Here is a 27439-nt window from a genome sequence, read left to right on the forward strand (position 1 = left end):
CATTTGTTTTATTGCTACGTGTTGAAACAGACGCACAGCGGTGCCCATAGAAATGAATTTATATCATTCCATGACACGCTTTTCAACTGAAAGCCAAAACAAACTAAGAGTTTCCAGAATTATGAATTTGATCATATGGAATGTGAAATCCAGCAACAACGTATTTTTGTCATTCTTCTTTTAGAAATAAGACAACAGTAAGGACAAGCATTATCGAGCAGATAATTTATTGCATTGAATTTCATACCTAAAATAATAAAATAGAGCTACCATACTGTACATAGGAGACGGAATCATCAGATTTCAAAGGCATCAAAAAAAGAACAGAGAATATATAGAAATAGATGAGTGTCCTTCGTATGAAAATGCACACCTTGCACCCACAGTAACCTTCTAGCCAAACTGCACTCATGCCTCTGGTCTTGTGGGCTTGGAGGAGAATAGTAATGAGGAATTGATCGAGCCCACCGGCGGAGGCTGCTTGGTGACCCAAAGCGTCTCGCAGTCACAGCAGAACTCATCCTCAAGATCCACAAACCGGGCGACTAAACGATGCCGAGGATGCCGAGAAATGACTGACGGTGAGTCTTGAACGGCAAGGTGCGACTAAGCAACATGTAGTTATTAACACAACGGAGGATTCGGTCAGTGTTGTGACTCGAATGAGATGCAATGAAAAGAGGTAAATGTGCAGCAATGCGACCCGTCTGGGTTTCTTGTTTATCACGTGTCCAGGTAATTCCTTTTATAGCCCTTTGTTGGTGCAAGAAACATTCACATTTTCTGTGCCACTCGTTAAACGTGCCATTGATTCTTTGCCTATTATGCTTCTCTACAACTGACACAATCAGACTTAAGTGCTTTGATTCACAGTACTCGCTCATGGCCATGAAAGACAGAGTGGATATACAAAAAGCATGGCTTAGGTGTCCCAACTGTCCTCTGAAAAAGGTTGCGATAGGACAAAAGTGATGCCTCTTTCACTCAGGATAATCTTCCTGATGACCTACATGGTTCACCCAGGTAGACAAACATTACATTCACTCGTTTTACAAATATGATCGGATTTGTGTGCCCCGTTCGGCTGTGCAATATTGCTGAAACGACTTGGAAGACGTACAGACTTCAAATGAGAACGTCCATTTATCCAGGTTCTTCTGGTAAATTTCTCCCTTATCTCGACCAATGGCATTCCCAGGTAGCTGTGACACATCGCGTCCAAGGTCTCTTCTAGGGTCTCCTCCTGGTTGGAAATGGCACCCAACCGGGGCAAATCATTTACACAGATGACTGAGTCCTGTCAATTAAGAGTGCACCCAAACACCATCCACCCATTTTCTTCCATTTATCCAGGATCAGGCTGTGGTGGCAATAACCTAAGCAGAGAATGTCAGACTTTCCTCTTCATCCAGCTCTTCTGTGGGAATCCAAAGACGTGACCATACAAGCCCAGAGACACTCTCCACCGTGATCCCGGGGGCGTCCTACCGGTGAAGTGTACTCGGAACACTTAACCAGGAAGGCGTCCAGGAGTAGATGCCGAAGCCACCTCATCCCGTTACTCTTGACGTGGAGTAGCAGCAGTTTTACTCCGATCCCTTCCAGAATCACAGAGCCCAGACACCCACGGGGAAACTTATTTTAGTCACCTGTATCTGTGATCTTGTTCTTTCGGTCACAATCCGTAGATTGAGAGTTTCACTTCTTGGTTCAGCTCCTTCATCACCTCGGAAGAGTCCACATACATCCCTGCAGACACTGCACCAATCCGTCTGTTGATCTCCCACTCCATCCTTCCCTCATTCGCCGTGTACAAGACCCCAAGATCCAGTATATGAACTCGTCCACTTGGGGCACAGAGAGGACTCCACCCTTTTCCAAATGAAGATCATGGCTTCAGATTTGGAGGTGCCGATGCTCATCCCAACCGCGGCGCACTTTGCTGCGATCTGCTCCAGAGAGAGCTGCTCGATGAAGCCAAGAGAACTACATCTGCAAAAAGTAAAGATGCAATAACCAAGGCCACCAATCTGAACCCTGAGAGATTCCATCCATAAATTATATGAATAGAGCCAGTGACAAAGGGCAGCCTTGGTGGAGGCTGTTAACTACCAGCAATGCGGACCAAACTTTAAGATTCCTGTCATACAGGGACCAATCAGTCTGTATAAGGGGATTGGGCACCCCAAACTCCTATACTACTCTAAAGCACTCCTCCCCAAGGGACACAGTTGAACACCTTCTTCAAGTCTACAAAGCACAAGTAGACAAATAAATAAACTCCTGGAACCTTGCTAAGGGTGTAGAGCTGTCCACTGTTCCAAAGCCAGGACAAAAAACCACACTGCTCCTAATGAAAATGCCCAGAGAAACCCATTTCGGCCATTAATACCTGCGATTTTGTCCTTTCCGTCACTACCCAAAGACGAACTGCAGATCAAAAGGTAAATTGAGAGTTTTGCGTGTTGTCTCAACTTTCTCTTCACCACGACCGACTGGTACATAGACTGCATCCTCTATCTGTCTGTGCACCTCAGGACTCACCTGGCTCTCTTTCATTACAAGACCCTGGCCTCCTCCAAGAGTCTTTTCTGACTGAGGACTATCGGCTCCAAATTGGAGGTACTTTTTCTCACTTTGGGTGCTAATTACCCCAGAAAACCCTGGAAGTCAGAGATGAGCTCAGCCGGTCACCAACCGGCAAATTCTAAACTATACCCCTTATACGTGCTTAAAAATTCCAAATATGTATTTGATGAATCCTTGGCAAAGTCCAGCATCAACCATGAACAGGTTTGACTTACTTTTGGCATTGCCAATGTCACACGATGTCTGAAACCAAAGTTCACCAAAGCCCCTCAAGTTCTCTTTAGTGTAACTTTGTATTCATAGCTGAGAAGAAGGGAAGGTTTTTTTTTAAAAGACATTTTTTGGTTTCATCAAACTTGACAAAGCTGTAAATAAGTGAAGACAAAAGGTAGCTAGGAAAAAGGGTTAAACAGTTGAAATAATCACACTTTGTGTATATAATAGAGATAACTTGATAAATTTCTATTTTTATGAGGTGCTATATACCCACCAATTGGGCTTTTATTACTCTAAAGGAGAAATATGCTCTAAAAATAAGCCGTTATTAGCGGTAATCCATACATTCTGTGGAAATCTGCAATCAGATCAGAATCACACACCCTCCTATGTTTAAAGGAGCAAAGTGGGGGTAAAAAGGGATCCCGAGAATTCGGTTGTATTCATGAAAGGAGGGTGTGTCTGAGCCTCACAAACTTGAGGGAAGTTTCGGCTGGTTGTGTTGGCTCTCTAACATTTTAGAATTTACAGCTAGAAACTGATTCTGAGGTTCAAGTCCAGCATACGTCCAGGTGACAGTAGTGGCGTGACCCGGGATCGTGACCTGGGATTTACTGGTGGCGATAGGGGAGGGGAAGGGGCTTGCTGCCCCGTCTGAGGTGATAGCCAGAAGTCTGTCTTGTGTGTGGTGTAAAGAACTGTAAGAGCCTGAGATGGTCTTAATTTCCGCCGTCAGGAGCTCGGCTGGTGAGTCGTTGCTCTCCCTGATTGTGCACGCCACCTTGGCCGGGCACGAGGTCTGAACGGTAAGGGGGCTGTGAGAGTCCTTAGGCCTGGGGGGCTCGCTTTGGTAAACTGTCCTTTCCCTGACAGGGCTCTGTAAGCTCGGACTGAGGAGAGGAGGCGTGTAACAAGGCGAGGCTTCCGCCGAGCCATACTGCGTCAGGGAAGCGAGGGCGGACTGCTCGGGAAGAACCTGCGGCAGAAAAACCGAACGGAGGCCCGCCAGGCTGTGCTGCGCCAGGGACGCTGCAGCCCCGCCTCCGCTCGCACATGTCCTACCGGAGGACTGTGTGGTGATGATGGGAAAATCCGGCAAGTTCAAACTGCTGGTGATCCTGCCTGCGCTGCCATGACATGACCCTATCTGCTGCGTGATGGCGTGAGAGCTCTGCTGCAGCTGGCTTAGAATTGGGCTGACAGAGCTGGAGATCAGAGGACTTATGGCGCAAGAGGAGGGGGCCGGGAATCTCCCCGCGAGTCTCGCCGTCTCCCCCTGCTGGAGCAAACCGAACGGATGGGGCGGGGCAGTCATGGCTCTGTGGAAGGGCTGCGGGTGGAGCTGAGCGGCGCAAGTGTAGGAGATGGCGGCCTGGCTGTCGGGGAAAACTGAGGCCAAGTGGGGATGATGGTGGGCTGGCTGAGAGGGAAGGGCCATAGGTTGCAGACTGCTGGTGAAGATGGGCTGGGACGTCAGAGTGGGCGAGGGCCCCGTGGAGAGATGTGGTGCTCTGATGGAGGTCAGAGTGAGAGTTTCAACCTCTGTGCGGACTTTCGTCGAACCCACAGGAGAACTGGGCACTGACCCACAGACACTAGATGGCAGCGCTCCAGAGTGGGTTCTTTTTGGCTGGCTGATGGGGTCTTGCAAGGGGCCAGGAATCAGAGGATGATGAAAGAGGATGGGGGGCAGCTGGGAGTGAGCTAACGCCAGCGCCAACGGCGTGGTAGCGGCAGCGGCCTGCAGCGGAGCCTGAACAAGAGGGGCCCAGATGACCGGGGTGGGTGACGAGGGAGCAGGGGGGATGTTCAAGAGCTGCGTGTTGCTGGTCTGGATCAGTCGCGTGCACTGGGCCATGTCACGGTCATGCTGCACTATCCTTTGGATGATCTCGTTCTCTTGGAGGTTTAACGTGCCAGAACTTTGGTGATGTTGGACTTTATGCTGAAGAACCGAGTTCCTCTTCCCTGTTGTAGAGGAAGAGGGACTAGGAATAAATTGTTGGAGACATTCTGCAATATATTCCTAACATGCAGCCTCGAACTGAGTGATTCCCAACCACCTGTTGATCTCATATGGCTCACAAATGTACTGCAGGAAATTATACAATTTTACTTGATTGGTCTGAAAATCATTGAGGAAAAAAGTATCTTTGTTCATCTATCTATGACAGTCACACACAGTAACAGGGAGAAGAACTAAATGTTCTTCGCATAGATGGCTATGGTGAGATATTTGTCATAAAATTATTCAGACAAATATATTTCGTGATTTTCCTGCGTTTTTGGGAGCCACAAACATATGCACAATATTTATATATTTTCTAGATCCACCAATATATGCATGATTTTCACATATATTTTTCAGATCTACAAACATATCCATGATTTTCATGTGTTTTCTCAGATCTACATTTGAAAATACAGAGGGAAATTGCAAACATTCACACATTGAAAGGTTGTCCCTCGTCCGACGAACCATCTCTTTTTCTTGTTTAAAAATTGAAAACAGAAAACAAGCCCTTATCGGATCTTCTATTGTGTTTTTTTTTAATTAGCACAAGTTGGGAAAGAAAATACGACCTTAATTTGTTTCCCTTGAGCTCACTTTGCATTCAAACAGGAAAACATTCTTCTTCTTCTGCTGTTGCTACTTGTTCTTTTTCTACAGAGCAGTGGCCAAGGAGGTCAGAGCAGAAGAAGAACATTTGTTGATCTCAAAACACCCGTGAAAATCACGAATATATTTGGGTGAATAATGTTGAGACAAATCTATCCCCATACATAGCAAACGGTACAATTAGCCTGTGTCATTCGTAAAACATAAATAATGTTCAACAGGCCCAGATTTCAAGTAAATTTGTGAATATACTGGTACCTTGACTTAAGAGTGCCACATCTTATAAGAAACGGGCAACTTGAGTAACATGAAAAAAAAAACATGCAACAAGCTTGCTGAACTAAAGATAAATGTCCAAAGTACTTTGTTTGATACCTCTGGTCTATGTGTTTGTGAATTTTGACCGAATTAGTCTTTACAAAAAATAATTTACGTCACGCACCTATTTATTTTACAAGGTAATGTGATTTCGTATTTATTGCTTGGTCATACCTCACATTTCTGGCTTGCAACGCAAAGCAAAAAATAAATAAATAAATAAATTGGCAGCTGAAAAAAAAATGAATTTGGGATAATTATAGGTCAAGGTACCACTCATAATCACAAAACAATATCAGGACTGCCTGGTAGCCTCCAAATTAGCATAAGAGTGACAAGCCATAAATTAAATGGAATTTTTTTTTATCTCCAAAGGTCTCACCGATGCGGTCTAGCCGGTCGAGGGCCACCGTCTCGAAGGCTCTCCTCATCATGGGATACTCTTCCAGGACCTCGTTGAAGTTGTCCACCGACAGAGAGTAGAGGCGGCAGTAATTCTCTGCTCGCACACTAGCGGTCCTTCTGCCTCGGGTCAACAGGCAGATCTCTGCAAGGAGGGCGGGAAGAATGATTATTTACCCAATTTAATGCATGTGAACAGTTTAAATGAGGTCAAAATGCAAAAGAAGTAGTGTAGCATATTTTTGGAATAGAAATCACACTTTTTTCACAAGTTTGGCTGGTCGTACTCAGGTGCAAATGCCTTGAATATGTTAAAATCCAAACCCTAAATCCCTGTTCCCTAATCATATTAACTTTGTTTTGGAAAATATTTTTCTATAGTTTGAAGCAGAGGTTTTGTCCAACCGGAATTCGTTCCACCACTTTGAGTGTGTGTAGGAAGATTTTTAAAATGTAAATACAATTTCGGGGATGATTCTTTAAAAAGGAAATATCTAACATTTTATTTTTGCCCAGTCCTGAAATGAAATCAAATAAAACTGTCAAAATGGTTTTATAGTAAGTGGTAGCTGATGAAGCATGAAGAGCGCTGCCTCTGAACTTCACAGATGGAGCACTTAATGCAATTCCTGCAGCTTTCAGTTTGTCCTGACCTAATCTGTCATGCCAGATAACAAAAATTAAATAAAGCGCCATTTTAAAAAAAAATTATATATATATATATAGATATATTTTTGAGGGCAGACATATTGAGGATATAGACACAAACACATGGGGTCTCTCACGCTCTTACTTTGCTGTCCTGTTTATTGATTTAATCTATTTTAGTCACATGACAAATTTATTGTCCATGTGTTTGTCCCAACATGTTTTTCCCTTCAATTTCAATTTGACCACTGGTGACATCTACTCATCCTAAAAGGATTAACTCTGACTTATTAGTCTTTGGTCAAACATCAAATACGCGACTGGACAAATTCTCCCTGATTGATAAAATAGCAGAAACTGTCATTGATATGTTCCATTACTAGTGTTAATTTCGTCAATGAAAACTAAACAAAAATAATTTTGTCAACACTCATTTTTCACCGAATTAAAACTAGATTAGAATAGACTAAAACCTTCATTAACTAAACCAAGCACAATTTCTAGAAATTGTGTGGGAATGCTGAAAGCTGAATGCCAATAGCTGAATGCTTATGAAATAAATTGAAAGACAAATTGTGTGAAAATCACAAGGTTTTAATTGAAGTTGAAAGATACATGAATTAAAAAGAACTGAGCAGTATCATAGAGCTGGTAATGATGATCAGTTCTATGTATGGAAGTAGGCGTGGAAAGTGGGACTTAGAAAAAGTTCAATGTCAGTCGCATTGAAAATGAATGGGGCAAGGTTGATATTTATTGTGCGAATACTGTCATTAACGTGCAATCAGACAATATATACCCTGTAATGCGTGAATTTTTGAAGCAAGTTGAAATATGAACGGTGTAAATCGGAAGTGTTATGTGGGAGTTGTTTTTTGGCAAAAAAGTGAGGAGAATAAAAATCCGAACAACATAGGTGGGATGCTTTCAGCATTCCCACAATAAACAATAAGTGGGACTAAATCAGTCTGCATTTTCGTCAACTCATGAAGACGAGACGAAAATGGACTTCACTCAATAAATAAAAACTGGACTAAAATCTATCAACATTTTAGTTCATGAACAAAAGCAAGACTAAAATTATTTGCTTTTGTAAAATCTTGTGTCTGCTAATCGGTCATGTGACACACAGTGACACCCCCCCCTTTCAAATCTGCAGCTAGCAAGTGCACACACAAAGACATAGGACGGACAGAAGGCGGATTCAAAATGAAAAGTTAAAAAACAAAAGAAAAAGAAGTAAATTATAGTTTTAACGCAACATGAATCCAACAGCTAAAAACTCCGACAATAATGCCAATCCGACTGCTAACTAATGCCGGCTAATTTACTAGCTGATTGCATGGAGCCATAGTAGCCCCTTGTTGACATACTGCAATTGTGTGTCAAGTTGTTTTCATCAAAAAGATGAGAGAAAAATTAATGTGAAATAGTTTTAGATTCGAAATGTTCAACATTATCTGCTGACATAAAAAATAAAAATAAAAAAATCCAAGGGTTAAATGATTGTCCTGACTAAAACTAGACTAAAACGTTGACAGTTTTATTGAGTAAAACTAAACCAATAAAATGATGTTTTCTTGGACCCAAATAAAGACTAAAATGCTAGATTTATAGTCGACTAAAAGTTGACAAAAAAAAAAAAAAAAGGGATGCGCTTGATTAACTATGATAAATGTGATTGAAACTGGACTAAAACTAAGACTAACTTTAAAAATGGTGGATAAAATTAACACTATCCATTACAGCAAATAAATTAAAATAAAATACAATTCAGCTATAAATATTATGTTAAAAAGAGGGAAACCCCACAGATGAAAGCAAAAATCAAACAATCTCTACTGCTGCTCTTAGTCCCAAGCCCCTTTTAAGGAGATGATGTGGACAATTTTTCCCAGCCGCAATAGTGCGGGAAGTTAATCTGCTGAGTGCCTGAGCAAAATAAATCAAAACAAGGCAGACTATTACCACTTCTTCACATCAGTGAACTGCTGCCAGCCACGGGCTATATTAGTATGCATTAAACAGCGTGTTTTGTGTGTGTGTGCGGGGACATTACCTCCAAAATAAGAGCCATCTGACAGCTTGGTGTCTTGGCTATTTTTGGTCAGCACGCTGACGACCCCGTGTTGGATGAAGTACATTTTCTTGCCGATGGTTCCCTCTCTGATGATGTAGTCGCCCGGCTGGAAGACCTCGAAACGCAGTTTGGTCAGCATGGAGGTGACGAAGTTGGGATCGGCGTTGGCAAACAGAGGCATGGAGGCCACCAGTTTACGGCAGTTGAAGTTGATGATCTCCTGCGGTAGTGGTGGGAAGTAAATGCTTTGTTACTGTACTGAAGGCAATTTTGCATTTATCTGCAACTTTACAACAACTTAAAAAGCTGGAGTGGGCCACAAGTTTTTATCAGTACTAGTGGGTGGCCACATAGGAACACACTTCCTAACCAGATGTATGACAAAAATGCAATTTTAAATATGGACAAAATACTTGTTGTTAATACAGCATATTTAATTTATGATAAATTGTTCAATACATGTATAAAAAAAATGCCCCAACAACAAAAGATTTGAAGCAAACAACAAAATAACCATATGATGTAATGCAAAGGGCTCTCTTGCAGAAAAATTACGATTCAAGGATGGCACATACCTGCTGAAAAAAAAAAAGAACAGGAAGTGCAAGAAATCATTTTGCACATTTTTTCACAAAAATTAACTCTAACTACCATTTTGTCAACTGTTCTTTTCAGTTGAGAGGCTGCATCAAAGCCTTCTGTATGCTCTAGCATAAAAAAATTGTAAAAACTGTATAAATACGTCTTTGGGGCACTTAAAACTTTTATAAAAATTATTATTTATTATTATTTTTTAATTTAATTATTATGTATTAAATAGAACGTATTTATACGTTTTTGGGAGCAAATGAGTTAAGAACATTTCAGAATATGTCCTTTTTTACCTACAAAGTAGGTAAAACAGAGGACCTTTTGTTACTTGCAATCTCCTGAATAGGGGGCAATCATAACCTGTGAGACATTTGATACATTTGCAATCATTATGAAACGTGAAGCGTGGTTAGAAGCGCTCGATTAATGAAGCCCTCATTCACTCTCCAGCATTTACTAATCAGATTACATGACTATAAACATTGTGGTGGAAAGATAAAGCTAGATTATGCGTAGGCCATTTAGCTCTATTATGATCACTGTTTTTTATTGATTCAGACACCCTATGTAAAAATAATTTAAACATAAAAGGTTTTTTTGGTGTGTATTTTCCACAAAATTTAAATGACATTTAAGACAATATCAGTCAGCGACAGTGGTGGTTAAAGTGAAAGTCATTGCATTTCCAATGCAATCAACACATTTATGACCCAGTGGCAGTTAGACAGGAGGTAAAAATCCCCAAAGCAGACCTCTCGCAGCGGTTCATTCAGCTCCTCCAAAATGCTCTCCTCGTCAAACATCTTGCCCTGGTAGCGGTGCTCGTAGTAATCATGGATCCTCTGACGCATGTCCGCGGGGAGCTTGTGGAAGGACATGTACTGCTCCACCTGTTTGTACTGCAATATGATATAAGTCAGCAATTTGTACAGAAGAAAACCAACAAATAGAACATATTTGATAATGAAGGCAAAAAGCAAAGTCACGGCAAATGTCATATGTGAATTAATCTGTTTGATGCGTTGGCTCAGGGGGTTGACTATGTGTCTCATTATGTTAACGCTCAACTGTCAGGCCATCTGTGAAACCTGTCCACAGTGTAGGTTTGGGCCTCTGCCCCATCTGACAAATACAGTTGTGCTCTGTAGGCTGCGGCTAATGTTATTAACGACTGTGTCCTTCAGCCGTGTACTCTCGCTGAAAAACACCCCTAATGGACAGTGGATCCAACCAATGTTTGTTTTTGTCCTGTTGTGTGTCTACCAATCACGATATGCTAGCACTCGTCTGTTTGTAATTATTAAGTTTTTATAAAGCATAACATTTTAGAGTGTGATTTTCCTTATAGAATGATAGTCACAATGAGGAAAATGATTCGTTATGAGTGACATAGGTGTTGGAGAAATATTAATTTAACTCATTCACTCCCAGCAGCCATTTTGACTGAAACAACCCCGTTCACTCCCAGCTGTTTTACTGAATTTGGACTGATTTTGCAAGGCCAACAGAATATTGTTTTCTAATAGCTATAATAACTTGGAATCTACCAAGAGAAAGATTAAAGTCTCTTTTTAATTAGGAAAAAAAAGTATATTTCTATCCGTTTCAGTTTTGCAGCAATTAGAATTAGAATATAGCTACGTTTCATCATTATTCACATTCCTAGTGAAAACGCTAGCAAAAAGAGCTTATTGCAACATGGCCCTGGTTCATCTCTTATACTCTGCTGCCATCCGCTGGCCGTTTGTGTAATTCCCATTACTTCAACCGTTCCTTGCAGTTGAGAGGCTTCATCAAAGACTTCTGTATGCTCAAGCACACGTGTCAAGATCCGGTCCTCGAGGGCCAGAGTCCTGCATATTTTCGAGGTTTCTCTACTCCAACGCACCTGATTCAATGATCAGGATAATTATCAGGCTCCTGCAGAGCTTGCTGATGAGCTTAAATATAAATCAGCTGTGTTGAAAGTGAGAAACTTCCAAAATCTGCAGGATTGCGGCCCTCGAGGACTGCAGTTTGACACCTATGCTCTCGCATAATAAATAAATAAAAAATAAAAAAGAACTACGTCTTTGGGACACTTAAAATTTTTACAATATAATTTATTCATACGTTTTTGGGAGCAAATCAGTTAACTTGTATTATCTATATCTATATTATATAGGGCTGGGTATGGATTCTAATTTCCTCAATCGATTTTATTTCAATTCACAAGGTCAATTCTATTCAATTTCGATTTTCCCACTTCAATTAGATTCCCTTCAATTCAATCCGATATTGATTAATTATAGAACATCAATTCTTCTTAACAACCTTAAACATGTCTTAACAATAACATATCATATGTGACCTCACTAGTCCAAACATGACATTCTGATTAATATTACATTTGTGGAATATAAGTTATGAAGCAAAATCCAGCCGTTTTTATCCATCTCAAAGGGCGGCCATTTTGCTACTTGCTGAAAATGACATCACAGTTGTTCAGGGCTCAGGCAACGACCAATCACAGCTCACCTGTTTTCTGAAGGTGAGCTGTGATTGGCCGTTGCCTAAGCCCTGAACAACATTGATGTCACCTTCTGTTCAGCAAGTGGCAAAATGGCCGCCCCTGAGATGGATTAAAAATGGATGGATTTTGCTTCATAACTCATATTCCACAATTGTAATATTAATTAATCAGAATCTCATGTTTGGACTAGTGAGGCCACATATAAAATATTATTGTCAAGATTTTTGGAGGGAAGGGTTGACTTCCCCTTTAAATATCAAACACATTATAAAAACTCCACAAAACATTAAATTCCAACTTAAATTTTGTGGAGGCAGTAAAGTGCTAAATAATTTAGTTTATTAATGAAAGTCACACGTTATAATCAAGCAAGGGTGAGATGAAAATATTTTCCTAATTCTATTTCAATAGTTGTAAATATAAAACTAAAAATATTCTGAATTGTCTTACAACAACAGGTCAGGAATTTCATAAATCTAAGAAAATACTTTTAAATGAATGTGAACAGTACATTTCAAGAAAACGATAAGATACAAAAACATTACAGTCTTTAAAATTATATTCTTATGAATATATGGGAAAAAAAGAGATATTAAAATAATTGATTCACGGTTTTATGAATGGCTTGAAAAAGCAAATCAATTTGATATTGATTTTTCACTTTTTTTTAAACCCATCTCTAATCTACCCTCACTATTTCATCTCTTCCACCTGAAGTCATTGACGAATCGTGTCCTGCTACCTTTTCTTGGTACTGCCTCCTGGAGGAGTCCAGCGACTGAATGAGGGCCGTGGCGTGCCCCACAAACATGGCAAAGCAGGTTGCGCCCACAATCATGCTGAGGATGGTGAGCCACACGTCGGCCATCCCTATTGGCGGGTACAGCCCGTAACCGATGCACAGCATGTGGCTCATGGCTTTGAAGAGGGCGTAAGAATATTGCTGACCCCACGTGTCATTCTGAAGGGGAAAATGCGAAACGGTTGCATCAGGTACCAAATGACGGGCTGTCACTAGTTGCAGGTATACATCAGAATCTTTTTTTTTCTGTCTATACAGTTCATCCGAATGAATAAAAACATACCACCATCTTATTCCGCGTGACCCAACAATCGGGAGGGAAATCCTGCAGCATGGGAACCAGAAACTGCAGACAGCCGTCCCAGTGACACAGCAGCAGCATCATACCGATCAGGTTCATGATACGCACCATGGCACTGGCCAGGTCATAGGTCATATGGAAAACCTGATACACACAGACACACAGATTATCACCATTAATGGACGTGAAACAATGTGATGAATCGCTCTTAGTAAATACATCTCTGAAATGTGAATTCTCACTCATGCAATCAGAGGATTTGCAAAATGGAGTCTGTTTTGTTCTCTGTATGCTGATGGCTACACTTGGGCCATACTTGACTATAGTGCTTTTAATCCTCAATAGAGAACAAAAGGCTATTGCAATATTGCGTAATAACCTGCCAACAATATTACGGGCTTATGGGGAATGTATGTATGTGAATTGAATTCAATAGTGTTAGGAAAGATCACAGTTAAATAAGTGTATTAGTTGGATACAATATTGACTTATCAATGTTTAAAAAAATACTTTGTTTTTTGTAATTTCCAAAACGTAATTTGCTTAATTTTGGGGGATCGATGATCGGTTGATCCCTTAAAAATGAACCGATCTTTTCCCCGGCTCTCATCTCCTTCCTCGGAGGTCTGAAAAAGTCAGCCACTGTCCTCTTCTGCTGAGATAATTAATAGACTTCATTTTTATTTGAGAGAACTACTTAATGTGCAGCTAAAACAACACGTTGCTCTTGTTATGGGGAGAAAATAACAAGGGATCAACAAAAATTGATATCGGCAGCTCAGACTTTTTGAAAGAGCGGCTGTAAAATTGTGATCGGTGCCCCCCTGCTCTTACTCTACCCTAATAACTGCCAGAAGACGAGATGGGAGCAGTGTGTGTACTATATAACAAATAGTATTGGAATTACTGAGAATTTTTTAATCAATTGGTATTTCATTATGGCAGAGTGGATATGGTAAGCGCGACAGCATCAAAGTATACACAAAATAAAATGACCCTTTCAAATATATGTGTAAATATTTACGATAAACTAGGCACCGTTTCAGTCTCTATTGAAGAAAGACAAAATGCTGGTAGTAATGTCACTGAAAACATGAAAGGGGCAGTTACGGCACATTATAATGACAGGGTGGACAGCAACTTCAGGGGTGCATGCCAAGTGTTCTAAAATGATCATGAATATGGAATATACATGATCAAAATGACTTTTTTTTTAATTAAATAACTTGTGGGCGATAAATGCATGTAAAAAAAAAATGTTTTGATGTCCAGTCATTTAACGATGATTACACACAGCAGTTAGGAGAGCATTATGTTGGACATGCCAAAATCAGATACAGTCGATGAATATGAGCTGAAAACAATCTCACGCCGGACCCTACCACATCAGTGTCGCAAATTGAAAACACTATTTTCTCTGGACCCTGTCAATCATGGTCATCCCTTTTCAATTATTTACGCCGCCACTCGGTGTAAGTAACTAATTGGTAGGTGGGGGCAAATACTGTACTGTCTATTACTCGGAGTCAATTTGTGTCAAATCTACCTCCTCCCACTGGTTGCTGAATCGGTGGAGGCTGGTGTTTGTGGATCTCACTCTGCTTCATCTATCCTTCCTTTCTTTAATCTTTCCTCTGGTCTCTTGCGGTCTCCCTAATTTGTTGGCATTTCCATGTTTCTGGGGTTGGTGAAAGATTCTGGTTTTGTAACTCTGTGGGTAGGAGGTGGTTTCTGGTTGGTGCTGGACTTCACTTTGATTCATCTTTTCTTTGATCCTTCCTCTGGTCTCCTGACAACTTCACGACTCTGGCGGGGCTCTAAAGTTTCCGGTTAAGGTGAAGGGTATGGGATTTTTAATAGGTTTCAGGTGAATTTATGAGCACAAACTCACACACACATGCACGCACACACACAAGAAGAAAAAAAAGAGAAATGAAGATGACATGTTGACTCGGTAAGACTGCCGAATGAACAATCCTGAGCTCTCTCAAAAGACAAAAAGAAATAAATCTACCTCCTCCCACTGGTGAATGTAGCGGATGAGTCTGGAGAGGCGTAGCAGGCGCAGCAGACTGAGGATTTTGGTGAAGCGCACGATCCTCAGGGCTCGAGCAGTCTTGTAAAAATCGGAGTCAATGCGAGTCTCTACGATGAGAAAGATGTAGTCCACGGGTATCGATGAGATGAAATCCACCACAAACCAGCTCTTCAGGTACTTGATCTTGATCTTTTGCGGATCCAGAATGATCTCTGTGTTGTCCTCTTTGACGATCCCCGTGCGAAAGTTGAGGACCAGGTCCATAAGGAAGAAGGTGTCTGAGACCACGTTGAAGACGATCCAGGGCGGCGTGTGCTCATCCTTGAAGAAGGTGATGCCAACAGGGATGATTATGAGGTTTCCCACCATCAGGAGCAGCATGGTCAGATCCCAGTAGAATCTAAAACATACAGAAACACCCCACAGCCCAAGTAGAAAACCATTTGGATACAATAAATTACTTGCAGCGAGGAAAACGATGAGTCAAGCTGTTGCAGATCAGATTGATGAATTTTCAGTTGTTTTTTTGTTGTTTTTTTTGATGATTTGGCATGGAACAACCCTTATAACTACATATGCCATTAAGTATCAATGAGATAGTATCCAAAGCTTGTATACATTTTATCTGTAAATAATATATTACTACTCCAAGAACAAGGTTCCTATGGTGTGAGGCACAGAAACTACAATGAATGGAACATTAAGTGTAGCCCAACTCGAGGCTGACATTTTTTCAGGAATCTCACAGGTCACGAGATTCCCATGGGATAGGAGTGAACTTTACCTTTAATCAGAGGATTGGCACGGGACAGGATAAAAACTTAATTCAATATCCATTCGGGAAAAAGAAAAAAAAAAAAACTTTGACAGATACATATTTGCACAGCCATTTGGAGAGGGTGCAACAAACTATTCAATAAATGAATAAAATGCAACTTTAGTTGTTGGGTTTATTTTTGTTTTTGTTGTTTTTAATTAAATGCTGCAGTTGATCTCCATAATGGGAGCGGTACAGGAGTGGGAGTAATTCTGAATGGGAGTGGGACAGGACGGGAGTCGTTCTTCCAGAAAATCAGAAGGACGCAAGGGCCACATAATGTTATGAAGAGAAATTGTGTTTAGTCCTAAAAATTGTATAAATAATTTATATGTGCTTTTGCGTATTTAGAAAAATACTACAGTATATAAACCAATTTATTTGTAATATGGCAGTAGAGTTATTATAGTTTTGGAATTTTTCATTTTAGTTAGTTTTTATTAGTGTTCATGGTGGTTCTGTGAGTTTTTCTTAGTTTAGTTCTTAAAAAATGCTTAGTTTTAGTTTAGTTTGTTAGTTTCAGTATTAGTATTAGTTTTTATAATGTGTATTACTTGTGCACAATATTTAAACACCATGGGAGCAACGTCATCTGAAGGTGCTTTTCTATTGGCTGCTGCTAGATGACGTCACTTCTGTGTGACATACTTTCAAACGTCATTATTCCGGTTTATATCAAAATAAATTAACTAAAAATCACATTTAAAATCATCCTCAAAGGGTCATGCAATAATTAATTACCAAAGACTAAAACAAAGGATATGTTTGCTATAATTATAGTTAGTTTTAGTTAGTTTTGTAAACATAAAATGTATTTCGGTAACAATTGTTTTTTGAATTTTAGTTTTAGTTTTTTTCATTAGTTTTAGTTAACGAAAACAACCTTTAATGGCACTGATACCCTCCCTTCTTCCTTTGACCATCTCCAAACATTTTTGTTTTGTTTATTTGAACTGAGTCAAATGCCATTTTTAGCATATGTCGCGACCACTGAAAAATGGACGGCAGGCCGAAAATGGCCCCCGTAGTTTGGACACCCCTGCTCTAAGCCCAACCTTTATTTAGCCAAAACTGAAGCAGTCTCATGGGAAAAATAGCACAAATCTCACAAAACGTACTCATACTGAAATAATGAAGATCATGTCTCAATTTACTCACGAATTTTAGTGTGAAATCTAGACACTCATTTGAAAAACAAAGTTGATGTCAGAAATTTTAATATCTGGTACATCCTATGTAGAATAGTAGAAGCAGAAGTACAAAAAATGTGATTAATTATAGAAAATTGTGCGATTATGACAAATTTCTTGACAGTACTAAAATGTATCTTTTGTGGCGCAAGTCGTTAAACTTTTCTGACACATTCCAGACTCACAGGAACCAACAACTCATCTATTGTACAAACGTCAACAGGGTACCTTCTGCCATTTAGGTGAAGAGCATTTCATTGTTATCCGTCAAAGACAAAATAAGAAGTTATTTGTTGTAATTATTGTTATAAATATTCTTCGGACCAATTAAATTAAATTGAATCATATCCTGTGGCACAAATGATCTCTCACGACACAGAAATGACGGTAGTCAGTCAGTAGTAGTGTTCTCGTCTCCCGAACCGGTGGTTGTGGATTTGATACTGGATTCCGGAGTGACCATGTTGAAGTGTCCTTGAGCTCAGATACTGAGCACCGAGTTCCTCTTGATGCTCCTCCATCAGTAAGTGAATGACAAATACGTGTGAAGTGAAACTTAACATGCCTTGAGTTTGCTTTAATAGTTGGAAAAGCGCTCGCATTTCACTAAATCAAGAAGAATTGTGTTAAATAAATTCCACATAATAGTGTTAAGTAAATTCAACATCATCAGGATTGATAATTTTTATTTAACAATATCAAGTAAATTCAACACAATTACATTTAGTAAATACATCATGATAATGTTGAGTAAATTCAACGTAACCGCATTGTGTCAACTCAACACAACTGTATAATGTAGTATTAAGTTAAGAACATTAGCTACATTTTGGTCACTCAACATTCATCCAAATGAAATAGTCCAAATGAAATAGTTATTTGGGACCGCTTGACGTAACCGTGTTATTTAAATCTGATGAAGCATTTCTTTGAGTGCACTAATGTTCCAAGACACAACGGTTTGGGAATCACTGTTTACTAGTAAGTTAGACTTGAGAAAACACAAATTAAGAAAGTCAAGGAGGTAACAGATATGCTTGTTACAAACCTGCACCTGATTTTAGTAAATTATTTTTTTAATTATGTTCTGAAATCAACATGACCTAACGCAAACCTACCAAAGTCATTCATGTTTATGAATTATGTTAAGAATCACAGCAGTGGCAGTTTGCACAAATGCACCACTGGTGAAATGATGCGCATGTTGCTGAAAAGTATCCATCCGTCCATCCATCCATTTCCTTGACCGCTTATTCCTCACAGGGGTTGCTGGAGCCTATCCCAGCCGGCTTTGGGCAGTAGGCGGGGTACACCCTGAACTGTTTGCCAGCCAATCGCAGGGCACACAGAGATGAACAACCATCAATACACACAAGCACACCTATGGACAATTGCTGAAAAGTAGCTTCATCTTAAACGTCAAACTTTGCTGAACTTCTGCGTGATTTTCTGCTGAATATCTCTGAGAACATGCTGCCTCTATTTTCGTCCAACATTGTGCTTCAGGGCACAAGGATGGAGAGACTAAAAGTCCATCTGATTTGCTCATAAGAAAATATTGATTTTTCACACCTGACTCAATGCTCAGGAATCAGCACCGGTGCGCTCGGCTCCATCTCGAGCCGCGTGACAAATTGATTTTGGGCATCATATCTACATCGCCTTTGTTTTTGCATGCTGCATTAAATTTCTCCTTGAAGTAGCTGATGTATGAAGGACCTTTTATAAAAGTCGACCACAGAGTGATTTCAATCTAAGCACAGCATTGCTTCTCAGCCTAGACGAGCAAAACTCCAACCGGATACAATCTTGAACGTGTGAGTGTGCGATCGCATGCTCACTCCATCTCCGAGAACTAATTAACCTCCAATCGATCAACCAGCATCTGACACACCTGCGCACCAGTACCAGTGAACACAAATCAACAGCCTCCAAAGCAGGACACATTAACACACTGCATCGTCAGGACCAACTTGTTTCCCGAGGGATGAACATTGATCAGCGAAGGTTTCACTTTCAGAGCTGATTAAATGAAGCTCTCGCCTTCCTCTCAACAAGTGTCAATGTAATCCCTACTCACTGAATCCCTGGGGTTCGATCGAACCCAGATTAAGAACCACTGATGTAAGCCCAAGCACTGGTTGAATGATAAATTTCATCATATATGAGTTTGATTCAGTGCATTGCCTGGGCTCGGACCACTTATAAGGCAAGATAGAGCAACTTAACACAACTGTCACGTAAGCAACCACTAACGTGAAAATGATCAAATCAAATAAAATGAGTCATGCTTGAGGTTGTTTATAAAAATGGAATTGAGTGATTTTGTCCCTCGTTGTTGAGGGAAGATTTCAAATTAAAGACAGTAACTTGTGAGTGTGTTGTATGATGAGAAAAAAAAGCTTAATGCTCATAAAATCCAAAATACTGTGGCAAGATGTACATCTTAATTTTGGTGACGATTGCATTTTTGTGTCTGAAAAAATTCAAATTCCCTGCCATAGACGGCTTTAGACGTCAAAGATTCATTTTTTTTCCTGCACACAATAAAACACAAAGTGCAAAAAGCTTTTTCTTTATGCATCAACTTGGTATTATAGCAACAACAGTAAATTGCAGTGTTTACTGCACATAGTTAAAAAAAGATTAACTATTGTGTAGTTTCCAACATTCAAAACATGCTAAGCTTTTGTTCATTTACAGTTGTGCTCATATGTTTACAAACCCGTCTGCTATTTAAAAACAACTGTAGACATGAATGTGTCCTAAAACAAGACTTCGCTGAAAATCGTTGGTTTTAGTCACTTGTCGGTGGTGTAAGTTAATACATTAATACAGAGTCAACTAAATTGTTTTTAGAGCATTTACTCAGTCACAACTGGAGTTTAGTTGTCATAGAAGTCGTCAAACTAAAAACTCAAGAGTCTCTTGTGAAAACAAATAGCATTATTGATATTGTAAATATTTTTATAATATACACTTAGACTTCTTTTAAACTTAGAGGCCACTCCTCCTGGCTGATGTACAACGTAGCATACCCTAATTAATTTTTGGTTCCGGTTCTGTTAGCGAGTAGATTTTCTCTCTCGAGTATTAATTTGCCTGCTATTTTGCTGTTTAAAGTTGAATATAGGCTCTGCTTTAACGTGGTTCCAGTCAGATGTCTGTGAAAAGTGGACTCAATCACCAAAAAGCACTTAATTCCTGTGTTAAATGTGGTAGCCGTGGCAATGTTGGGTTAGCTTAGCGATTAGCATGGCTTCTCCCTTCGCCAGAGTTATACTTATAAGAAATGTAGCTTACTTGCTGCCACAGAGGCGATGATCACTGACTTGGGAGCAACTCCGCAACGTGTTTAGTCGCAGCTGTAGCCAGCCGAAGGTCATTGCTAGCTAGAAGGTGCGGCGTAAATAGCATCGAGTTGTACTACAAGCGGTGGGCGTAGGAGGTTGATTCTCAGTTTTGCTATTCAATGTGTTTTTAAAGGGAAAGTCAACAAGAAAGTTTTAATACGGTATTCTAGTTAATGTTTTGTGAGTGGAATATGAGTTACGAAGCAAAAGCCAGCTGTTTTTATCCATATCAGGGGGCGGCCATTTTGCCACTTGCCACTGAAGATGGCATCAATGTTGCTCAGGTCTCAGGTAACAACCAATCAAGCAAGTGGCAAAATGGCCTCCCCCTGAGATGGATAAAAATGGAGAGATAGATTTTGCTTCATAACTCATATTCCACAAATGTAATATTAATCAGAATGTCATGTATAGACTAGTGAGGTCACATATAACAGATTATTATTGTTAAGAAATGTATAAGGTTGACTTCTACCTTAATGATGTGCAAGACGCTAATTTTCGCTTCGCAAACCGTTCATTTTGTGCCTTGCCTTGTTGTTTATTTAACTCAGGGTCAGTAAACCCTGTACCTACCTATGTCATGAATTTGTGAAGGGGGAGATGATTTTATTTTTCAATAGACGGGTTCGGTGAATGCGCGTAGGAAACTGTTGGGCCTCAGTCCCTCCAACAAGGTTAAGAACCACTGATTTAACAACTACTTTGACTTGTGAGCGCTCTAATTTACATTCAAGAAGATGAGATTGGTCCTCTTTCCATAAATCCTTCTGTCATCTGTTAAACAAAGCATTGCTCTCTTCACCTAGCCTGTTGTTGCTGCGGTGACACAGTGGTCCTAATTGCTCATCCCTTCCCTGGCTTAAATCCTCCGTTATCTCCTGGGAATCCATGTCAACTCCAGAAGTCAGCTCCCATCAGCCAGATGTTGAGTAGTTAGCATTACAGCTCTGCACACGTCACCGTGCTGCGGAACATCGGAACAGCTGGACCACAAAAAAAAAAAAGTGCATTACCGTCCCCTTCCGCAGAACCTCCTGTTAGCTCATCAACTGACTGCGCACGCAGCATTCGACCCACAAAGATCAGGCAACTAGCTGGTGCAATTTGCCACTTTGGTTAAAATAAAGCCCCGCCGTTGTGGGGACGGTGCACCTCGCCCGGAGGGGAATCTTGCACGATTTGGGTCAGAGTGCAACTCGGTTAAAAAGCATGAGAGCACAAAGAGAGAGGAGTTATAAGCAAAGTGAACACAAAAAGGCTTAAAATTGCGAAAGGAGCTTAGATCAATCAGGACAGCTGAAAAAAAGGGATCACATTTGTACTGGAGATACTTATCTCTTGTTGCCAGACTGCAGCTGAAGCATAACAGCCTGCATCAGCTCAGTGGCTTAACACACACCTGTAGTGACTGAGACTCAGGCCCGCCATCATATTAACATGCAAGTGAGTCCAGAGCGCCTGCTGCTGTATCCACTGCAGGTATAATAAAAAAAATAATAATAAAAACAAAAAACAAAAAAAAACAAAAACAAAAAACAGCAGCCATTCATTACACAGAGGTTGAAAATGGGCACGGCTGAGATGGATATGTGTGTGAACAGAACACACTACACTTTAACATTAAGTTACATGAAAATTACAGCGACTTTAGCCAAATTAACACAATATTATTTTCTTGCACGGAAAAATAAGCATTTGGTTTATTTATTGGTTCTTTGTTTTTCTATCTTAAACAGCAAAATGGAGCTGGACAGTTGTTAGGTGGTTCACGTCTGCTTCCTCACGGGTCAGTTTCAGGTTTCGAATGCCGGCTCCAACCTTCCTGCGTGGTGTTTGTATGTTCTCCCTCTTTGCACATTCCAATAACATGCGAGTGAGGTTAATTGAAGACTTTAAAGTTTCCGTCGAGTGTGAATGGTTGTTTGTCTTTATGTTCCCTGCGACTGACTGCCCACTTCTAGTACAGATTTAGCTGCGACTCCACGGCCCAAATGAGGACAGAGACAAAAAAAAAAAATGTTTTTCATATTTCTATGGTGGGAAAGAAAACTTGCCCAATTGGAAATTTGGCTCCAAAAAAATCCTTTGAAGGACTCATGCTTTTGAGATCGTAATAGAGTAGTCATCAGCATGCATTTTAAGGATGTGTCTGCAACTAACGATTACTTCAGTTATTGATTAATCTGTTGATTATTTTCTCGATTAATTGAGGAATCAGATTTAAAAAAAATAAAATAAAAATAAAAACATCTCCATGGCTTTTGTCAAAAACAGGACATCATTTCAATTTGACAGCACATAAAAATAAATGAATTTTAATTCAGTTACTGGATCGGTCTAACACGAGGAAAATCAGTAAAAATGTTGATTATTGTTTTCCAAAGTAAAAGCAATTGTTTTATTTTGGTTCAAAACAAAGGTAATCAATTTTCAAGGAAGACAACAGAAAAGGGGGACATTTATTGTTGAATTAAGAGATGAAATTCTGGGCATTTGGACAATTTAAAATCTAAAACAATTCAGAGATAAAAAATAATTAATTAATTTGATAATCATAATAATAATAATAATAATCATAGAATAATGTTCACATTTAAAAGAATAATGTTCACATATAAATTCAATAAGGCTATCTAGTTCTTTAACATTGCTACACTTGACCACGTTTTCCAACGGGAATGGATGGGGGAGAGTCTGATGCTGCTCTACCTTATAGGGATACTTCACTTATTTATCCCATTATAGCAATAAAAAGTTAATATTTTGTCTAGAATTAATTTGATACTTTCATTATTTTTCATGTACAATTAGTACCTTTAAAAACACATTTTGCAACTTGCTGTCGACTGAAAATGACATCACAAGAGCTCAGGTAACCAATCACAGCTCACCTGTTTTCTAGGTCTGGTCATGTGACATTCACAAGCTGAGCTGTGATTGGTTACCTGAGCCCATGTGATGTCATTTTCAGTCGACAGCAAGTTGCAAAGTGAGTTTTTAAAGGTACTAATTGTATGTGAAAAATAATGAAAATATCAAATTTATTATAGGCAAAATATTAATGTTTGACTGCCAAAAATGGCTAGATAAGTAAAGCATCCTTTTAAATTTCAAGTTTGGAAACAACTTTACTGATGCACAACCACCAGTAGATGGCAGCAATGCACCATTTTAGATAGGAGATCAGCCCAGTTTTTTAGTCCACTGTGAGAAACGGTTACATTTTGTTATACCGACCTTCGTTCTAGTGCTGATTATAAAATTACGGAAAATACTTTTTCGCCCTAGTGGAAAGAGAGACTCTAGTTGTTTTTTTGTTTTTTAATTTGGTAGATATGCATCTTGAAAAGTCAAAATGCTGTAAAATGGCTGGCAGTGAATTTACTTACACATTACTGGTTAGGCCTATAAGTAATAAGTTATAAGTACAGTGATACATTATCGGTGATACATAATTTATACATTAACGGTTATATTGTGAGTGGAAACAACAACCACAATAGCCACAATATAACACTCAAAGTGTGCATTTTAAATGGGGGGGGGTTGAGTAGAATAGGCTGCATGTCCGAAAGTACTGCTCTAGAGTGATGTCATGACACCAAGTCCACAGCATAGAGCAAACAGCTGGGTGTCTTGATTCCATTCCAATCTCTCTTTCCGTCCGCCGATGTCAGCGTGTTGCGGGTGGCACCCGCCCCATCCACAACATCTCCGCTCCATTAAACTAATTGTGCTGTAATAATCCCGCCTGATGTGTGCTTCTAATATCTTGAATGGTCATGTTACCCTATTTTGATTACCCCATTTCCAAGCCCCTGCTGCATTCTCTCTAATCTAATCCACTGGCCTCACTAAATGATAAAAAAAAAAAGAAAAAAAAGTAAAAAAAAAAAGTGTAATTCTGATGAGTGGAAAAGAAAACTGCAGTGACAAACATTTGGTGGCTGAGTTTGCAGGTTAGAAGGATGGGAATGGTGCATGGCAAAATGCTATCAAGTGTGTAAGATTGCCTCAAAAACGCAGGATAGCAATTTCGATGGGTTTGATGTTTAATTGTTTGGAAAAGTGGTTGGTTGGATTGCCCACGAAAAACATTCCCGCACAGCCAGGATTGATCTAATGTGATTGTCAGATGTTTTGAATGTTAATTAGCACATTTAGCACAGGCATGAAATGATTCACAATGAGAGTGGCCTTTAGTATTTATTTATTATTCACTCAGCTACTTCTTATTAATTTACTTATGTAAAATGTATTTACTTGTATACAAAAAAAAATACTATGTATATGTTTGTTCTTGTTTTTCTTATCTTCTTTATTGCAGGACCGATTTCGGTTTCATGTACAGCACTTTGTATAGAGTAATGTTTGTTTTAAATTGTTTTATAAATAAAGTTGAGTTGAGTTAAGTCGAGGGTCCTTTTCAGAAATTAAGCAATTTATCTAGCCAGTTGGATTATTGGTCAGTATACACAGTAAATTCTGTGAATACACTTGGAAGAGAATAAAAAAAAAAAAAGAATTGGAAAAAAGAAAAAAGAAAAGTGACTCAAGGTAGGAACGAACTCACGACCTTCAGCTTGGGAGACAGCCAATCTACTCCCTGAGGTCGTGAGTACGAACCTTAACCCTTGAGTGAGTTTTATTTATTTGCTTTCAATATTTTATTAAATCTTAGTTTACTCTAAAACCGAGTCTATTTGGTCCCTATCTAAATAGAGTCAAACTTTACTCTAATATAGAGTCAAATTTACACGACAGAATTTACCGTGTATGGTCTGCATTACACGCCCTTTTGATTGTCATATTTTGCTATTAAAAAAACAAAACAAAACAAAAAAACACACATTGGCACAATCTAACGATTGTAATTCTGCTGTAAAAAATAATCATGCAAGCAGTGTTGTGTTGTATTAATAATTTATGTATGCTGTTATTGTCTTTTTTTCGAGATTGAGAACTACACTGGGCTGGACCACAATCATGAAAAGTATTACTTTTCCGAGTATTTCAATCAATGCAAAGCACTATATTTGTAGCGATGAATGAATTTGAATACACTTTTTGCACTTGATGGAATCAGGGTTATTATAGTTTTGGAATTTTTCATTTTAATTAGTTTTTATTTTGTTTGAGATTTTTTATTTTATTTTATTTTAATTTCGTTATTTTAATTAGGTTTCAGGGTGTTTTTTTTAATTAAGTTTTTATTAGTTTTAGATATTTGATAAATGCTTAGTTTTAGTTTAGTTTTAGTTTTTTTTTTATGTTTAGCTTTTATTTGTGTGCAATATTCAAAAACCACCATGGGAGAGACTTCATCTGAAGGTGCTTTTCTATTGGCTGCTTCTAGATGACATCTCTTCTGCGTGGCACATTTTCAATCGTCCTTATTCCGGTAAATATGAAAATAAGTCTACTTAAAATTACATTTAAAATCATCCCCAAAGGCTCATGCATTAATTACCAAAGACAAAAACAAAGGACATTTTTGCTATACTTGTAGTTAGTTTGAGTTAGTTTTGTAAACACAAAATGTAGTTTCAGTCAGTTTTCGTTTTTTAAAAAGCATTTTTGTTTTTATTTTATTTCATTAACGAAATTGTTTTTAGTTTGAGTTCACTAAAATAACCTTGGATGCAAATTCAAGGATCGGTGCAATTGTAATTCCAAAAGATGTGTTAAGCTTTCCGCGGTTGACTGCACACGAATTACCTAAAATCACTGTATGGGTGTATAATCCAGAATCCAGCAGATTTGACGCGTTCCCTCTCGTGCTCGACGGCCCTCTCGCTGCCCAACATCCGCAGAGAGAACTTGTTGACTCCCGGTTGGAGCATCGCTCCGAACTGCCGGTGCATGAATCCGGCTTGGTAGAGCCGCTCATCCTCGGGGATGATTTGCTCGGTACCTTCCAACTTGATGAAACTCGTCTGGTCCAACAGCGACGATTGGCCGGCCGCCGCGCCGCTCAGACCCCCCGCTGGCGGACCGCGCTCCCCGGGGGAACCGTCCTCCACACCCGCGTCCGTCTCCGGGATGAGGCGGCGCTGCTCCGCCGCATCCGAGCCGGGAGGATGCCGCCCGCCGATGGAAGAGACGCTGGCCCGGAAACGGCGACAGTCCCCGTTCAAGTTGGTCTTGCCGGCGGCATCCCTGCTGCCTTCCTCGATGCTCCTGCAACTGCTCGCGGGAGACAGGGAGGACAAATGTCTCAGCAGAATACTTTTCCTCTTTGTGTCCTTGTCGCCGCCGTCTCCTTCGTCCGCCGTAAAAGGTCTTTGCCCGATGTTTTGCGGCAAGCTGTAGAGCCGCTTGCGCATGGAAGACTGGAACCGTTCCATTTGTTTACGGGAGGAGAGCACAGTGGGAAGGAGCAGGGGGGTGAATCATTTGGAGCGCCAGCGGAGGCAAAACGCCGAGGAGGCGCATCGGCAGGACGGGTTGGATTTGGCACTTGGGACGTGCCTCGCTTTGCCACGCCAGCCCGGGTCCGAACATTGGAGATGCGTCAACGATCAAAGTCCGCCGTGCGTGGAGGAGGCTGTGTGTGAACGCGTGTAGATCCACAGCGTGTAGACGAGGCGGCATCAGGATGCAGCGTGCTGAGCGTCGGACGTGCAGGATGAGTGAAAGAATGTGACTGCTGCTGCTGCTGCTGCTCCTCAATGACAAAGCATGGTCTCTCTCCACCTCCCGACAGAACAAATGCGCGGCGACAGCACAAGGTGGTGACACGCCTGCACGCACATGCGGCGCACGCCACCTGCTTCCTGACGCCCCTGATCCATCCGACACCACCATATTAGGTACACTTGCAGTGCCCTGTTTCTTAACCTTGACTGACCAAAGGCACATATTGTTCACACCTTGCATACCACATAAAAAAAAAAAAAAAAAGTATACAAAGTATACTGAAATAACTACGATGCTATATTTATTTACTCACAAATACA

At 40.1% G+C, this 27439-nt stretch overlaps 1 protein-coding gene across 1 annotated transcript; it reads right to left on the reverse strand.

The window, feature by feature from the left end:
* Nucleotides 1–210: 210 nt before the first annotated feature.
* LOC144015806 (potassium/sodium hyperpolarization-activated cyclic nucleotide-gated channel 3-like) lies at nucleotides 211–27291 on the reverse strand. The gene is made up of 8 exons (XM_077516150.1): nucleotides 26199–27291; nucleotides 15094–15517; nucleotides 13062–13223; nucleotides 12719–12937; nucleotides 10217–10363; nucleotides 8853–9093; nucleotides 6126–6290; nucleotides 211–4773 (listed from the first exon to the last, which is right to left on the reverse strand). Exons 1-8 carry the CDS (start codon nucleotides 26825–26827, stop codon nucleotides 3275–3277), a joined length of 3486 nt encoding a protein of 1161 aa, XP_077372276.1. The 5' UTR covers nucleotides 26828–27291; the 3' UTR covers nucleotides 211–3274.
* Between the last annotated feature and the right edge of the window lie 148 nt (nucleotides 27292–27439).

The sequence above is a fragment of the Festucalex cinctus genome, chromosome 3 (assembly GCF_051991245.1).
Source record: "Festucalex cinctus isolate MCC-2025b chromosome 3, RoL_Fcin_1.0, whole genome shotgun sequence".
In the NCBI taxonomy this organism is placed as follows: domain Eukaryota; kingdom Metazoa; phylum Chordata; class Actinopteri; order Syngnathiformes; family Syngnathidae; genus Festucalex; species Festucalex cinctus.

Bases quoted from the DNA above. Each gene is read 5' to 3' on its own strand.
- LOC144015806 (XM_077516150.1), bottom strand. From the start codon at position 26,827: ATGGAACGGTTCCAGTCTTCCATGCGCAAGCGGCTCTACAGCTTGCCG. The intron at 13,224-15,093 runs GTAGATTTATTT...TGTGTGTATCAG, and splicing joins ACATTCACCAGTGGGAGGAG to GTTTTCCATATGACCTATGA. The intron at 12,938-13,061 runs GTATGTTTTTAT...TTTCCCCTTCAG, and splicing joins TCACGCGGAATAAGATGGTG to AATGACACGTGGGGTCAGCA.